This window comes from Pholcus phalangioides, unplaced genomic scaffold (genome assembly GCF_987345545.1).
Source record: "Pholcus phalangioides strain wild (caught in Gottingen) unplaced genomic scaffold, Ppha-v1.0 ptg000011l_1, whole genome shotgun sequence".
Lineage (NCBI taxonomy): Eukaryota > Metazoa > Arthropoda > Arachnida > Araneae > Pholcidae > Pholcus > Pholcus phalangioides.
The window spans coordinates 62,714,437-62,731,008 of NW_028301604.1; the positions used below are offsets into that span (position 1 = coordinate 62,714,437).

The following is a 16,572-nucleotide window of genomic DNA, read 5'->3' on the forward strand; positions in this document are numbered from 1 at the left end:
TTGAATTTTTTTAAGTTTTAAAAATTAGGCATTAATTTGATGGGGTTTTTTACTTTTTAATTAATTTATTTTTTTGTTAATGAAAAATTAAAAAAATTATCATATTAATTCTCAATTTTCTGAAACTTCTCAAACATGTTCTTGAAGGAATCAGTAAAATTAATTTATGTATAATATTAAAAAGAAAACAGAATAATATATATTTCCAATTTTCAAAAAGAAACTTACCATCCCACTATCCAAAAAGAATTTTAAAAAATGGGCATTAATATGATGTTTTTGATTGATATGAATTAATTAATTTCACTATATTATTACTGATACCTCAAATACTGTATTTGACAAGTTTAAAAAAATGTGCATTAATTTTATTATTTTATATATTTAAGTTCTGAATTGATATTAAAATAATTACTTTTATTTAATTATAATGCTCAGAAATTGTGGTTTGCTTAAAACCTAATAAATATATGACAAAAACAATACATCACATAACAAAAACAATTTAGAACCCTTTTTTGACAAACTCATAAGTATTGATGAACAAGCAGAAAATTAAAAAAAATCACTCGAAAATTAGAATAGAATTTTTGAAAAACAAGTACTATTATACATCATTTGACTTTTTTAAAGTTCCCAGAAATAATTGCTACTCACAAAAATATTTTATATCAAAATCACTTGCAAATTTTTATGCACAAACACAAAGTCAACAAAGTCCATCAAAAATAGAATAATGGCAACAGAAATGAAAATCAATTTTAAAAAAATCACACAAAATTAATTGATACGATATACACTAGAACACTAAAAACAACTGAAGCGAGCCAAGACCTGCTGTGTGTGAACCATGTGAAGAGATGCACAGAACCTGGTGGCCGACCACAACCACCAGTAGAGGCAGGCCTGCGGCTCATTAGCAGATGCCCGCTCATGCATTTATTGGCAAGCGAGTCCCCTTTTCCTCTGCGTCTGAAAGCATTACAATTCAACAACAGTTATTGAGTTAGTGTGGGTCCATAGAAGACGCTTAGCTAAAAGCAGAAGTAGACGCACCCGCTCCGTCTAAAAGGGGCCTAACCCTACGAATGAAAATTGCTTTTTCTTTTACCTCACCAACATCAAACCAGTTCTTGTCAGTTCTAAATAGTTCGGGAAGAAAACAGCAATCACATTTGTCATTTGACTCACTCTCATATCGTTGGCAGCTTCGTGTGTTGAGGGGTAAATGCTCTTCACTTAACGCAACCATGTGAAGTTAATACCTTCAAGGTGAAATGAAAGTTACTACTCCGGCTGGTACGGGTGGTTTATTTTTAGTATTAGTGTTTTCTTTGATAAATTCATATATGTTTTCATAGCTTTCTAGTTGTGATGAAGTGGTTCGACCTGGATATCTGACATCCTCCTGTGTTGTGTAATATGTCTAGCTGTTGATAAGTCTGTCTTCCATGGTTCTCCTTGGAAATGGTTAGTAGTTTTATTTTATAATGTTGACTCACTAAGAGTGAGTCATTCTTGAAATTCAATCCCTGAAGGGGTCATAAGCGGGTATTTTCAGATTATGAAATCCATGCAAGCGAAGCCGCAAGTAACAGCTAGTATCAAATATTCTTTATTACTGAAACACGATAAATACTTAAGTTTAAGGAGAGGAGTCTACTCTAAGCAAGCATTTCTCAACTGCCTAAGTGGCGTGGTGGTAAGATGTTTGTCTACCACAGTGACAGTTGCAGTCAAGTTCCATATTTGATCCGAGGGAAGAATATATGTAACAAGCTATTTTCCCTAATGAACTTGATGCGACCACTGGTGGATGGCGCCTTCATTTACAACCCAGCTCGTTAATGACAGTAAATTGTGTATAGCGATATGGTCAGAGTTGGTGTGTGACGAAGTAGCATTTCTCAACTAATGGTCCATGAAGATGAAACAGGTGGTCCCCACACAAACGTTCAGAAAAATTTAATTATAATTAAAATGGAAATTATATCCATGTATGTTACAAATATTAATGATGTTCACATAGGTTTGACTTAAATATTAGACTCATATAATGTAAATTTGTTATTCTCAAAGTGTGTGTTTGGACTTCCAGTGGCATTGCCAACCTATGTCAAAGGCAAGCTGTTGATATTATGTGTGCCTGCTTAGTGCTTTAAAGTGGTTCCTTATCAAACTATCCCAGGTAGATAGGTATTATTCAGCAGGAAAAAATTCCTTCTTGATAAATACTTACAATTTTTTCTGGTCTGAATATAGTACAACAGTTGTTCGACTTCATGCAGCTTTGAACGAGGAATCAGTGAACACTTTTCTAAAATAGATCCTGCAAGAGCTGGGATATCAACATCGGAATTGAAACCTTTAAGCCAGAACCTATTTAAAAAACAAAAGATGTTGAGAATATAAAGAACTAACAAAAAAACTTATAACTAAACTTCTATTCATTAAAATATTCTGTTCGAAATTAACTTCTTTGTTGTCTGTAAAAAACATTGCAGAAGATGATGCTTCTAATAATTTTTAGTTTACAGGGAATTCAAATTTTTATGGTGCTGTGACATAAGTGCAAATTATTTTCACAAATATAATGAAAAAAAAATCATTTTTGTTGCATTTACAGTCATTTCTCCTGTCCAAAATTGCTTATTAGACTATTAATTAAAATGTTGAAATAAATTTGAGTAGTGAAACATGCATTTTTTAACCACATGATACTCTAATGCGAGAACGTGGGTGAAACAACTATGCGTCCACTTATTTCATTAAAAATGTATTAAATATTATACACTGCTGGCCACCGTAAATGCAACACCCTGAAGGAAGCATGCAAATAATATGAAATTTACAACATGCATTAGCGGAGGTGAGATATGCAAATGATTAGAATTTCAGCACAGACGCACATCACGCGCGCCTGTGGCGCCACTTCAAAGCGCTATTTAAGGCTTGGAGATTTCGACGATTTGAAGTACGGCAATTGTGTTTTTCTTGTGGTTTTTTCAAAAAAACGATCAATTATGCCTCGTAGAAAACAGCGATCATCTTTTGATCAAGTATCCGAGTTCGACAGAGGAAGGATAGTGGCCTACCGAGATTGTGGATTATCTTTCAGGGAAATCGGTAGTCGTGTTGGACAAAACCAAACAACTGTAATGCGGATATGTGATCGTTGGATGCAGGAGGGTACGACGGACCGACATGTTCGATCGCATCCACCTCAGTGCACCACTTCACGTGATGACAGGCGTATTGTGCGTATGGCAGTGACGGATCGCTCAGCCACATCACGAACCATAGCACAGCACATTCAGTCTGTACCGCATCATCCAGTGTCTGCGCGTACCATTCGACGCTGTTTACAGCAGAGTGGTCTGTCCGCAAGACGTCCATTGCTTCGTCTACCCTTGACGCAGAACCACAGACGTCTCCGCCGCCAATGGTGCGATGAAAGAAGGATGTGGACGGCACAATGGAATGAAATTGTCTTTACTGACGAGTCACGCTTCTGTTTGCAACACCACGATGGTCGGATTCGAGTCTGGAGACACCGTGGAGAGAGGATGCTGAACAGCTGCGTTATGCACCGCCACACTGGTCCTGCACCGGGTATTATGGTATGGGGCGGTATTGGATATCACTCTCGCACTCCTCTAGTACGCATTGCCGGTACTTTAAAAAGCCAGCGCTACATCTCCGAGGTGTTGGAGCCAGTTGTCCTTCCTTACCTTCAGGGCTTGCCCACAGCCATATTTCAACAGGATAATGCGCGACCACACGTGGCACGCACTGTCCAAAGGTTCTTCGTCAATCGCCAGATTGAATTGCTTCCCTGGCCAGCTCGCTCTCCGGATCTTTCGCCAATAGAAAACATGTGGTCCATGGTTGCTCAACGATTGACCCAGATTACATCACCAGCTGCCACACCAGATCAACTTTGGCAATGCGTGGAAGCTGCTTGGTCTGCTGTAGCCCAAGAACACATCCAAAGTCTCTTTGAATCAATGCCGAGGCGTGTGGCAGCGGTGATCTCCAACAATGGCGGCTACTCTGGCTACTGATTTTGGCAGGAACCACACTTCACAGAAGTCTATAAATTTAATCATTTGATGCTTGGTCAACATGTTATCTACAAAATAAATATTGTTGCGATATCTCTTGTCTTTCTTGGTGTTGCAATTTGGGTGGCCAGCAGTGTATAATCACAGATTAAATAAATTTTCATTGCTTCAAGCTATATAGCAAACAGACACAAGATATTAACTTCCACGTATGATTTTATACAATTTCACAGCAAATCAAAATCACCAGGATTCAAATTTATTTTAAATTTAGTGAAAAGCATACGTTCATCTTAGAATGAAAATTGTGTACATTAATTTTTTTCAAAAATGGCTTTTTAACAATTTTAGAATGAGAACATATCTCACCTATTGCAGCTTTAAAAAAAATCAGCAATGATCTGCTCTCTATAGAGAAAAAATTAACCCCTTTTGCTTGTTATTTAATGGGAAATCCCAACCGTATTTTTGCTCTTCCTAAAAAATTGGGAATTTTGGATGTACAAGGTTTTTATAATGAGGTAACGATATATAACTTTTTTTTTGTTTTCATCCTCAAATATAATGTTATTTTCTTCTAACCGCTTTACAATCACAAGCATAAAATTATGTCCAAATGCCAGTGAAATAAATTCAAACAAGTTCTCTGTGTTTCCTTTCCTCTCTGTTCACCATCATGAAGCTTTATAGTAACCCTATCTGTATGGAAGTTGCTCTTTCTTTCCCTCCTTTCTTTCTATACTCCTGTTAATGATTTTTTTCCACACATATAATTTATCTTTCTACTATACATGTAAGAGCAACAGGGAACATGTAGGGTGAGGGTGAAAAAAACTCTTATCTACCTTATCTCTTATACTTTTTCCTTTCATATTTTTCTTTCCCCCTTCATTCTTTTTCTAACATGCGGTTAGGATAGCACCAGATTTATCGCTGATTCGTCAAATAGAAATAATCCGAATTTCTTGCCAAAAGCCCCTCTTGTTAAAAAATTGTAATGATTTTGTGGTTTCTCAATTTCAATCCCCTAGTTCTCTTTTCATGACTTTCTACATCTTAAGCATTCAGGAGTGAATCCAATATGATATGTCAGGAGAGGTGGCTATTTGTGTAGGTTCATAGTAAAGGTAAAAATTAACAGTTGCCACTCGCCACATGGCGACCAGACATTTGGGAGTGGAGACCGATATTTTTTGCTCTGGTCACCACCAAGTTTTCACAGTGAACTAGAAAAGAGAAAAATCATCAAATCAGGAGGAATTCTTTTATGGGTTATGCCACTTGGCAGTGGAAAAAATAGAGAAAAGATTTTTTGTAAAACATAGCTCTTAGTGTACCAATCTCTCAGAGTATAAAAAAAGGTTGCCGTTCGGAATTGGCAATAAATTGTAGGTCCCCGATCTAATTAGCTCTTGTGTGTAGAAAATGGCAGTGGTGCGACAAAAATGATCGAATGATCAAAAATACAGTGTGTCACAAAATAAGAAATCCGAATTTTTATACGGTCCCCCTGTCCTCTAACTTCCAATTAGGAAGTTGCCCTGTATCTCTTGAGGCCAACAGAAAAACTTCCATGTTTCTAAGTGCAATATTCGCTAATATATTTGAATCCAAAAATTGGAGAAAAGTTACAAAAAAACAGAAAAAAGTGATGGACAACCCTCCTTTCCCCCATTTGTGTTGTCCTTTCCTAACTTTTATCCGATTTTTGAATCCGAATATCTCAGTGAATTAGAACTTAGAATGTTTTTGTTGGTCTTAGGAGAGACAGGGCAACAACTTTCTAATTGAATGTTAGAGGACAGGGGATTGTATAAAAATTTAGATTTCTTATTTTGTAAAACACCGTATTTTCACTCTCAAAACTTGTGCAGGGTAATATTTGAACGCCTTTTGAGCATTTCTTAAACTGAATCTATACCTCTATGCTGGACGGTTGATGAGATAAAAGCCCTATTAGCACTTAATGTATACCCTTATACACGAGGACGGCAGCAAAAAAGATGTCTCACACAGGTGAGAATTTTCTTTCGCGCCACACCTATATGTACCCATCCCAAATATGATTGGGGTATGTTAAAAATTAAATAAAAGAAAAACACAGGAAGTGATAGAAATGCTGCATTGTGCTTGTGAAAGCAGTCAATTTTCAGTCCGACTGAATTTTAAAATTATTTAAAATGTTTGAAAACAGATGAGGCTGTAGCCTAAACAAACTAAAACATGATATTTTTAAAATACCCACTATTCGCAGCAAAATGATGTAGTTTTCAGAAACAAAATTCACAGAAACCCATGCAAATGTTTCAGTCAGGATGGCCTAAATTGAATTTAGACAAAATTTTGAAATTAAATGCAAAGTTCAGCAACAGATGGTACTGCAGGTGATCTATGAGAGGGGTAGTGAAATGCGCCCCAGAACAATTAGCGCTACTGCAGAACAATTTGGAAGTACTTTAAGAAAAAGTGCAAGAAAACACTATTGTGCGGATTTTTACCGCAGAACATTTCCAGTTAGCCGAGGGTTTGTTGCAGAACAATGCAAACATTCTACTTTGAGGGAAATGCTGTCCATCAGTTTGCCATTCTGTGCTTTGTTGTCTTGTATTTATACAGCAGATATTTCTTGCCTTTGTATTCTATTGATCATTTTTGTCACACCACTGTCATTTTCTGCATGTGAGGGCTAATTAGATCGGGACCTACAATTTATTATGGATTCCGAGCGACGAACTTTTTTTTATACTCATCGAGAGGTTGGCGTGCTAACCTCCTTGTTGTGGGACTCGTCGCCGTTTCTATTGTACCCCTTTGTCAGGAAAGTTTCTGACAAGGACGAACTGGGTATTGAACTCACGATACCTCTAAACATCCTTTGGTACTTTAGGCCTTTAATTTCTTTAAAAGCATTTCGATGATAGTCATTTCATTGGAATAATGAATGAAAGGAAGAGGCATGTTTTCACCTCCCTATTTCTCAGGTGACTCCCCCCCCCCCATGACTCCTTTCTGTGGGGGACACTGGAAAGATCAGGTGTATTGCCACAATCCACAAATGATTGGAACTGGAACAGTACATCACTGTTGCGTGCAAGACCATACCAGCTAAGATATTTGCACAGATTTCTGAGAATTTTGTTTTGTGACTAAGTCATGTAGTTACTGCAAATTGTGAATATTTTGATAATATCGTAGTATAGTGTTTCTAGACTGCAGCACTATTTTTTGCCAAATTTTGTAACTAATTTTAAAATTCTGTCACTAAAAATTTACTGTTTTCCCAAAAACAATGCAGTGAACAGTATGTATCTATCACTTCTGGGTCTTTTTTTTCCCAATTCAGTTATCAAATAGACCAGTCATTTTTGGAAGTATCAGCGTGGTCCAACCCGTTGGGGTAAAAGGCTTATATCCCTCATGGGACAGAGCCTGGGCCACAATTGGCCTTACAGTCATTTTTGAAACATGCTGTATATATATATGTGTGTGTGTGTGTACTGGCATCACCATGCTCTCTCTAACGCTTCGGGTCTATGTCAACTTACATGTCATCAGCTTCATGTGATCAGGAGTAGTTAATTTTGGTATACAGTCGTTGCACTTCCATAACCGTAGCCCTTTCTGTAAACAAGTTATGTCTCGAAGAGGAAAAGGCAAGATATCATGTCTGTGCTATGCCATATAGAATTCTTTAATCATTCATTATTATTTACTTCATTAGGGGTCATTCAAGTATTACGTCAGCATCGAGAGGGGGATAGGGTTTCGGATTTGCTGACTTTTGATGACAAGGGGGGAGGGGGTTTGAAGGTTTCTTACGTCATCAACCACCCCTTTTTGAAGATATGAAATATTCTAAGCTGCTGACAAAATTTTGCTGACGGGGGGTCAGTGTTTTGCTGACAAGGGGGGAGGGGGTCAAAAATGGCTGAAAATCTGCTTACGTAATACTTGAATGGCCCCTTAGGATTTATGCTAAAATAAATAAATACACACGTTTTTTTCAACTTCTTAGTTTCTTCCAGCATATATTCACCAAGATGTCCCACAAGTGCAGCTTGCAACTCATAATTAACAATCAGAGCTTTTTCAGTTGGGTGGACATCTACTGAGTCAAAAAGAGCATGCCTAAAAAATACCATATTAATACAAAAAAATTTCACTTGATTTGTTTATTTTGTTTTATCACAATTATAATCCCTATAATTGTGCAAAAGTTTCATCTTTGTTTTTTAAGCTAGTTGTATAATTTTTTCTTTCATTTCACAAAAAAAAGTTTATAAAACATATTCATTGAAGGATCATTACTCTCAAGGCACAAATTGGAGTACATAATTTTTTCAAGGATTCACACTAATTATTGCTACAAAATTTAATTTTCATAGATTACTTGTAGTATTATGTTGATTGCACATATATGATTGAGTTGTTCAAATGTCAAACTGGGACCTATAGTCCAAAGCAACAAAAGCATCTGGCACACACACACTGGCTAATACTAAAACTCATATATGATGGACTGGAGGTTGGTTCACTAATCACTTGATATCGCATGATATAAGCTATTTTAACATAAGGCCTCCTGTACAGGCAAACTTGGCTAATTTGAACTTGGTCAATTCAAATTTTTTTATAATTCATTTGAATTTAAGGAATTTCCTTTGAGTTTCCTATGCAATTGAATGTTAAAATTATCTGTAATTCAAGCAAGTTTTCTAATGTGTTGGATAATTAGAAGTTTGATTCAGGTATGTCACTCACAAAATGCCTCTTTTCAGAGAATTCTTGGTTAACTTTCTCTCATCTTTTTACCCTCCAACAATCCTTTATTGATGAATTATTAATTCAAACTTTTTGATTCTCTTCAGCTTCGAATTAACCAAGTTCAGCTGTAATAGGTTGTCCTAAATGTTTTGTTTTTTTTCACCAATAAGCAGAGTATGCATAATATTTTATATTTATGTTATATTATTAATTTGAATAATATAAATATATATTGAATATATAATTCATATAATCTGTGCTCTTTTATTTTCCTCCATCTCCCCAGAAGTTATATGATGCCACCTTTACAATAATTTTTTTTATGGCAAAGTGTTGTTCCAAATACATTTTAATGTCATTCATTAAACTACACTGCTGGCCACCCAAATTGCAACACCAAGAAAGACAAGAGATATCGCAGCAATATTTATTTTGTAGATAACATGTTGACCAAGCATCAAATGATTAAATTTATAGACTTCTGTGAAGTGTGGTTAATGTCAAAATCAGTAGCCAGAGTAGCCGCCATTGTTGGAGATCACCGCTGCCACACGCCTCGGCATTGATTCAAAGAGACTTTGGATGTGTTCTTGGGCTACAGCAGACCAAGCAGCTTCCACGCATTGCCAAAGTTGATCTGGTGTGGCAGCTGGTGATGTAATCTGGGTCAATCGTTGAGCAACCATGGACCACATGTTTTCTATTGGCGAAAGATCCGGAGAGCGAGCTGGCCAGGGAAGCAATTCAATCTGTTTGGTTTCGTCCAACACGACTACCGATTTCCCTGAAAGATAATCCATAATCTCGGTTGGCCACTGTCCTTCCTCTGTCGAACTCGGATACTTGATCAAAAGATGATCGCTGTTTTCTACGAGGCATAATCGATCGTTTTTTTTGAAAAAACCACAAGAAAAACACAATTGCCGTACTTCAAATCGTCGAAATCTCCAAGCCTTAAATAGCGCTTTGAAGTGGCGCCACAGGCTTGCGTGATGTGCGTCTGCGCTGAAATTCTAATCATTTGCATATCTCACCTCCGCTAATGCATGTTGTAAATTTCATATTATTTGCATGCTTCCTTCAGGGTGTTGCATTTACGGTGGCCAGCAGTGTAGATGCTTTAGTTGAGATGTATTGTAATGAAACAAACAGATAATGAGATATCCTATGTACCCTCACTTGATAACTTTTTGATATGTATGACAATCTGTTGTGGTCATAGGCGTACGCAGAATTTTCTTAAGGGGGGTTTCAATTTTTTTTTCTTCTCGGGGGGGGGGGGTTGTGTTTTTCCTGCAAAATAACACTATAATCTCAGCTTGAGGGGAGTTAGAACCCCAAAACCCCCCCTTTGCATACGCCAATGGTTGTGGTCTATCTTGCCTATACCGTTTACAAATTTGAGTGCTTCAATCATGTCCCAGTAATTCCACCTTTTTTCTAAGGAAAACATGTTAAGTGTGTCTAATCTATCTCTATAACAGTTTTCACTCTGCATGCCTGCCAACAATCTCGTTAGACAACTTCATACATTTTTAATCAAGTCAATTTTTTTTTGTAGATCAAGCTTCAATATAATTATGTATTCTTATGTATTCAGAAAGAGTACTATTGCATTATTATACGACCCCATATTTTTCAGTTTATCACTCAGTATTTTTTGAGAAATTCAAAAAAATATACATATGTTTTTCCCTATTAATTTTGAATAGTGTATTATAACAGTTATAAAAATTGTAATAATCTTACTTTTGTATATATTAGAATGATCTTACTTACTTTTCAAAAAGTTTGACTTCTTCAGGCTCCATGTTTAGATTTGAGTCCACAAACAAATCAAATTTGTCACATGGCCTGTGTTTTTACCAATCCATGTATGTAAGAAATCTATAAATTAAAAAAACACTCTCAAAATGATAAGGTCTTAATTAATTATAATAATATCCAACATGTTTTTGGTAAATAAATATTCAAATTAATTAAAAATAATTGAATAGACCTGCCAAAAATAATTATTCTAAACAATTCAGAAATATATATGGAAAACATAGATATATCTACTCGAAACCGAAAGTAGTAATTCCGGAAGTGACTGGTCTGAATTAGATGATACTGATGAAAAAGAAAGACACAAAGATGTTTTTTGCTTTTTTTAAATTTTGTATTCTTCATAAGTTGATTTGTAATATGAAAGTTTAACAGTGTCCTAGTTTTTCCTCAATAGTGCAAATTTAGTGACATAATAATATATGCAGGGGCGGTCTTAGGGCAGTGCGACCTGTGAATTGCACAGGGCGCCAAATGATAAGGGGTGCCGGAACACGTTAGATATGCGTTACTAGAAAAATATCTTTAAGGTATATATTTTTAAAAAATAACTGTATAAAATATACATGAAAAATGACCGAGATGAGAAAAAAAATTGAAGGTTTGAGTGTATATAATATTACGGTTATTTTTCAAAAAAGAAAAAAATCTATGGGCAGCACACCTATATAGACCTTAAATACAGTACATAGCGATTTTGGTCACATAAAAATGCACACACACACTTGAGCTCTTTTCTTTTCGTTTGCCCCTTCAGGAGATTTTGGAGGGAAGACAACCTTCTTTTTTTTTGTTGGGCTGTAAAAGACTAGAGGAATCCCCCTCGGTCACCGAATTTTTCCACTAACGAGAGTAAGTGTTTTCTGGTGTTGTGGGGAACATTATAGGAATTGAAGGTTTTTTTATGTGGGAAAGATTTTGAGCCGGATGCCTTTCATGCCTCTTTTTTCCCAACTTGTATTACTTGTATTAAAAATGCAGAATCGAATCGCCAACACAGTACAGTATTTCAAAAAAAAATTGAAGAAATATTTAAAAAAAAATAATGAATTAAAACCTATGATTTGCTGACCATTTTAAATAGGGATCCTGCACTTGGGCCTCATTTCTACCTTTCACATGAGGAGAAACAAAAATGTGCTCTATCTCACGAGAAAACCAATGCACTTTGCCGTCCCCGATCACTACTCCGATAGACAATTAGACTCACAATTGGATGAAGGAGAATTTACGGGAAGATGAGAAACTCAATGTCTTTTTATTTCATGTGACACCGATTTCAAATCATTCAACTAGATACTGAAATGCAACCCATCATCTCGGATTCCAATTATTATTTTTTGTTTCAATACATTCAAATGAAATTTCCACTAAAATGCTCACAAAAAAATGTAGATTATGACTAGGAAAGAAAATTTTAATCTTTGCATTAAAAAATTAGATTGCAAAAAAATCGTTGGAATTTAATTTTTGATTCTTTTCATAATAAAAACACAATGGCTCACCTTTGCTTTTTCATTTGCAAAAGCTCTCCTGCTTTTAACACAGCAGTTTCAGTGACATTGAACTCTTCACAGATTTTTTTCCTTGTTCCATGAAGCAGGGGCCAGAGTTAAAATTTTCAGTTTTTCCATTGATATGATGGTTAAATTGAGTCTTATTTCTAATTAACTTTATAAAAATAATCATATTATTTGCTTTCTGTTTAATATCTTCATTAAGTGTGCTTTGAGACTCATTTTCTGGCAAGTCTTCAAAAACTTCGTAAACCTTTCATTTTAAAATGCTACAGGCAGATTCAACTTTTCTTTTGGCATTGTTTAACTTGCACTGTGGAGCTACCCTATGACTGGCGACTCTTCTATGTTCTGTAGAGATGAATTTATTTCTTCAAGTGCTTCTTGTTTAGTAATTGACATTTCCAAGTTACTTATCTCTACATTACTATTTCTGTTCATCTTTCCACAGTATTCAGTTTCTTCACCTTATTTATTGATGTTTATATTCACTTTGTCCCTACAGGCATGGCATATTTTTGCTCTGGAATTGATTTTGTACAACCATCTATTTCATTTATACGTGAAAAATACTTTTACTATCCTTAAACCTTTTGTTACTTTTTTCTTATGACATTTAAAAGGATTAAAGCATGCTTTCGGGCAGGGTTGTTTGGTTTAAATCTTAAACCAAGTGGTTTTTTTCAAAAAGTCAAATAAAAGTGGCCTAAATATAATTTTTTCCTTGAAAAATATCATATTGGTTCATTATTAGCCAAACTTTTTCATTTTTATCACATTGAAATCTTGGTGTATATTTTGATGCTATATCTTTAAATGGCATAAGATGGTGTAAGTGGGTTTTTTTCAAGTCTCATAAAAGTGGCCTGAATATATATATTTTTTCATATGAAGTATCTTAGTTATTTTAAGTTATATACAGAAGCCAAAATTTCTCATTCTTACCACATTTTCTAACCTTTGGCTACATTCTGATGCTCTATATCTTTACCAAATTCATGAATAAGGATTGTATCATACATCTAAATGTAGTGGTGTATTATCTCACAAGGTTTCTTTTTCCCTTCACAAAGCAGCAGCATTAGTAGTGACACCATCATGCTACGGGCAGGTGGACCTATAATCCAATAAAGACACCAGCTGCCCCTAAGGGACAAAGACAAGTGTACTAGTAGTTACATTACCTCACAGACATTTTCATTTTCTTTCCTATAAGAAGTAGCACATCTCACACTGTATATTGCCCAGCCTTAATATTGAACAGTTTTTTTTTTATACTTTCATGGTTAAGCCCAGTTAATCAAGGTTCTACTCATGGCCCCCACAAGGGGTGGGCTGACAAGGCCCGGGCCCTGGGTCCCAGGATGATTTTCATAATTTTTTGTTTTGTTTTTTCAAGCTATAAATTCATCATAAAGGGGCCCGTAAAAGATAGCCATAGGGGCCCTGCTTTAGGATGTGGGGGCCATGGTTTTACTGTATAGTAGTAACAGATTTACGAAAAATAATCAGCTATATACAGGGTGATTATAATTTAAAGTTTTGATTCCAAAACTATAGGATAAGAACTACTGGTCAGAATGACTTGAAAATTTGCATGGAAACTCTTGAAGCAATGAAAATTTCTTTGGCAAAAGAAAAGAAAAAAAAGTGTAATGTGCAAGTAGATTATGCTGTACTTGGCCAGCAGGATAATACCATTTTGTGTAACCACATCATTTCTGCACTTCAACAGCATCTGTGTGAATAGCACAACTCTTATCAAGATGCACATTGTAACACCAGCAAAGCAGCTGCTGAAGAACCATTTTGACAATAACAAGATGACATGACACCTGGCCGTCAGTTCACCTGACCTTAACCCTTGTAACTTCTGGCTGCGGGGGGGGGGGGGGGGGAGCAGGGTCGTCTTAAGAGCATCATGTGCCCCTGGATCAAGTAATTTTTCTGAGGCCCTATCTGACAAATTTTCAAAAATTTCAATCGGTTCTAATTTCTCTGAGGCCCCCGGGCCGTGCCCGGGTGGGTCCATGCGTTAAGACGGCACTGGGGGGGGGGGAAAGGGGCTAACGTCAAAATGTTATGAACAGTGGTCAAATTGCAAACTCTGGTGAAATTGCAAGCACATCCACATCATGACCATGGCATAATCTGATCTGTTGTTGAACAAGCATTTTTGTGCTTTCACCTCATAGCCAGAACACAGTGCACAACATATTTAACATTTCTTAAATAAGTTGTAGTTTTATTTGTTCAATTACTTCATTTTTGTAATGTGTGTGTTTCCATGAATTATGAAATTGTGCAATGCTAATTAAGTTATCATTTTGCCCTGACTGGCTGTCATTTCTATTCTGTGAGCAAATTTCACACGTGTTGGATGAGTACAGTGCCGTTAATTTTACATTTTTAAATATTTTTCCCCTTTGCCATTTGAAATTTCATTGCTTCAGGAATATTCATGTAAATTTTGAAGTCATTCTGATGATGGTTCTTTTTTTTAAAGTGTTTTGAAATCAGAACTTTAGTTATAATCACCCTGTATATATTGTAAATCATTGCTAATTAATCTGCATTATTTATGCTTCATTAAATATATTCAGCTAATTTTTATAGCAGTTTTTGCAAAATAGCTTACTAATTAAGCATATTGAAAGTAACTGGATAAAAAACCTTTATATTATATGGTTAATAACAGGGGCGTCGGAACTGTTTCGAACCTGTGGGTGCCCCTCCTTAAGATTCATTTAGGAAATTTCGATTTTTGAATCAATTCTGTGGGTGCTCGAACCCGCTCTACAAATCTTCCGTGGGTGCTCGAGCACCCACAGCACCCCCGGCTCCGACGCCACTGGTTAATAATAACATTAAGAATTTTCAAACACATTCATTGAGTAAGTAATTCAGTAATAACAGTAATTCATTGAGTTAAGAACAAAAATACTAAATTGCGAAAGTGCATTTTTATTAAAATGTAAGAAATATTTGTAGATTAATTAATAAGGGAATAGTGTTATTTACATTAATAAACATTTTATTTTAATTATTAGAAGTTTGAATGATTTTTCTTCAGAAATTTTATTGTTTTTAATGTTAATGGTATTTAAACCAACCCTGGCCCAGGGCCTCTAGGAGGACTTCAATCCGCCACTGAGCATGAGCATATGTCTTATTTAGCATTCAGGTAATTCAAGATAAATTTAAATCGAATAAAATCAGTAAATATATTACTTTTTTCAAATTGAGAATTATTTCACTTTAGTTTGACAAAATATTATCCTAAAATTTAAAGAAGACGACAGTCTTATCAAGGTAATAGAAAATGAGTCCCCAAGTAAATTTTGAACAATCTTGTGAAAGAAATTGTTACATCTAATTATACACGTAGAGTATTCAGCGCGAAATCAATTTTCCATTCTCACCAAGAACTTACCTCTAGAAATTTAGTCGCCTACCACAGTAGTAATGATTCCAGACCATCTAACGGGCTGATCCGTTACCAGGAGGTTATAATCTAACATCAAGCCGCCGCGACGGCAGTGACATCGAATGCAAGGAAATCACGTGACTCGGTGAAAACACAGTTCCTGCCTGGCAATTTCCCTTAGGGGGTCATTCAAGTATTACGTCAGCATCGAGGGGGGGGGGGTTCGGATTTGCTGACTTTTGATGACGGGGGGGGGGGGGTTTGAAGGTTGCTTACGTCATCAACCACCCCTTTTTGAAGATATGAAATATTCTAAGCTGCTGACGAAATTTGGTGACAGGGGAACAGTGTTTTGCTGACGGGGGGGAGGGGGGAGTCAAAAATGGCTGAAAATCTGCTTACGTAATACTTGAATGGTCCCTTTTAGAGGAGAAATAAGGATATAACTCTTATATTTCTTCTCAATGCAATTTCCCCATTAAAATGTACAGTTCAGTTTCTAAATGTTGCGTTTTAAAGATAAAAAAAAAAGATAGAGAACTCATCTAAAGATGAAAAAAAAAAAAAAAAATATTAAATTATTTATTTCATTAATGCTGAAAAATTTCTTTCATCAATTCTGGAATTTTCCTTCATTAATTCTGAAATTTTCTTTCAATTATTTCTTTCTGGAATTACTTCATTCATTATTATTTCTTTCATTAATTCTGGAATTATCTCCATTATTATAATTATATCAGTTTCATTAATTCTAGAATAATCACTTTCATTAATTCTAAAATAATCACTTTCATTAATTCTAAAATAATCACTTTCATTAATTCTAAAATAATCACTTTCATTAATTCTAAAATAATCACTTTCATTAATTCTAAAATAATCACTTTCATTAATTCTAAAATAATCACTTTCATTAATTCTAAAATAATCACTTTCATTAATTCTGGAATTATCACTTTTTTCATCAATGCTG

The 16,572-nt window shown here is 35.4% G+C and overlaps 1 protein-coding gene across 4 annotated transcripts in view; it reads right to left on the bottom strand.

Moving 5' to 3' along the window:
- Window positions 1-15,725, bottom strand: part of Kap3 (kinesin associated protein 3) — a 51,886-nt gene extending 36,161 nt beyond the window's left edge. For 3 of the 4 annotated variants that reach the window (XR_016193617.1, XM_089239894.1, XM_089239893.1), the window contains exons 1-4: window positions 15,606-15,725; window positions 10,608-10,715; window positions 8,061-8,192; window positions 2,240-2,379 (exon numbers count right to left, since the gene is read on the bottom strand). Coding sequence is in view for 2 of the 4 variants with exons in the window: in XM_089239894.1 (XP_089096020.1) it covers window positions 2,240-2,379; window positions 8,061-8,192; window positions 10,608-10,639 (304 nt within the window). In the remaining 2 variants the exon portion in view is untranslated. Of the gene's footprint in view, window positions 1-2,239; window positions 2,380-8,060; window positions 8,193-10,607; window positions 10,716-13,117; window positions 13,142-15,605 lie in introns of those variants that run through there. The other variant, XR_016193618.1, reaches the window with a different exon arrangement.
- Between the last annotated feature and the right edge of the window lie 847 nt (window positions 15,726-16,572).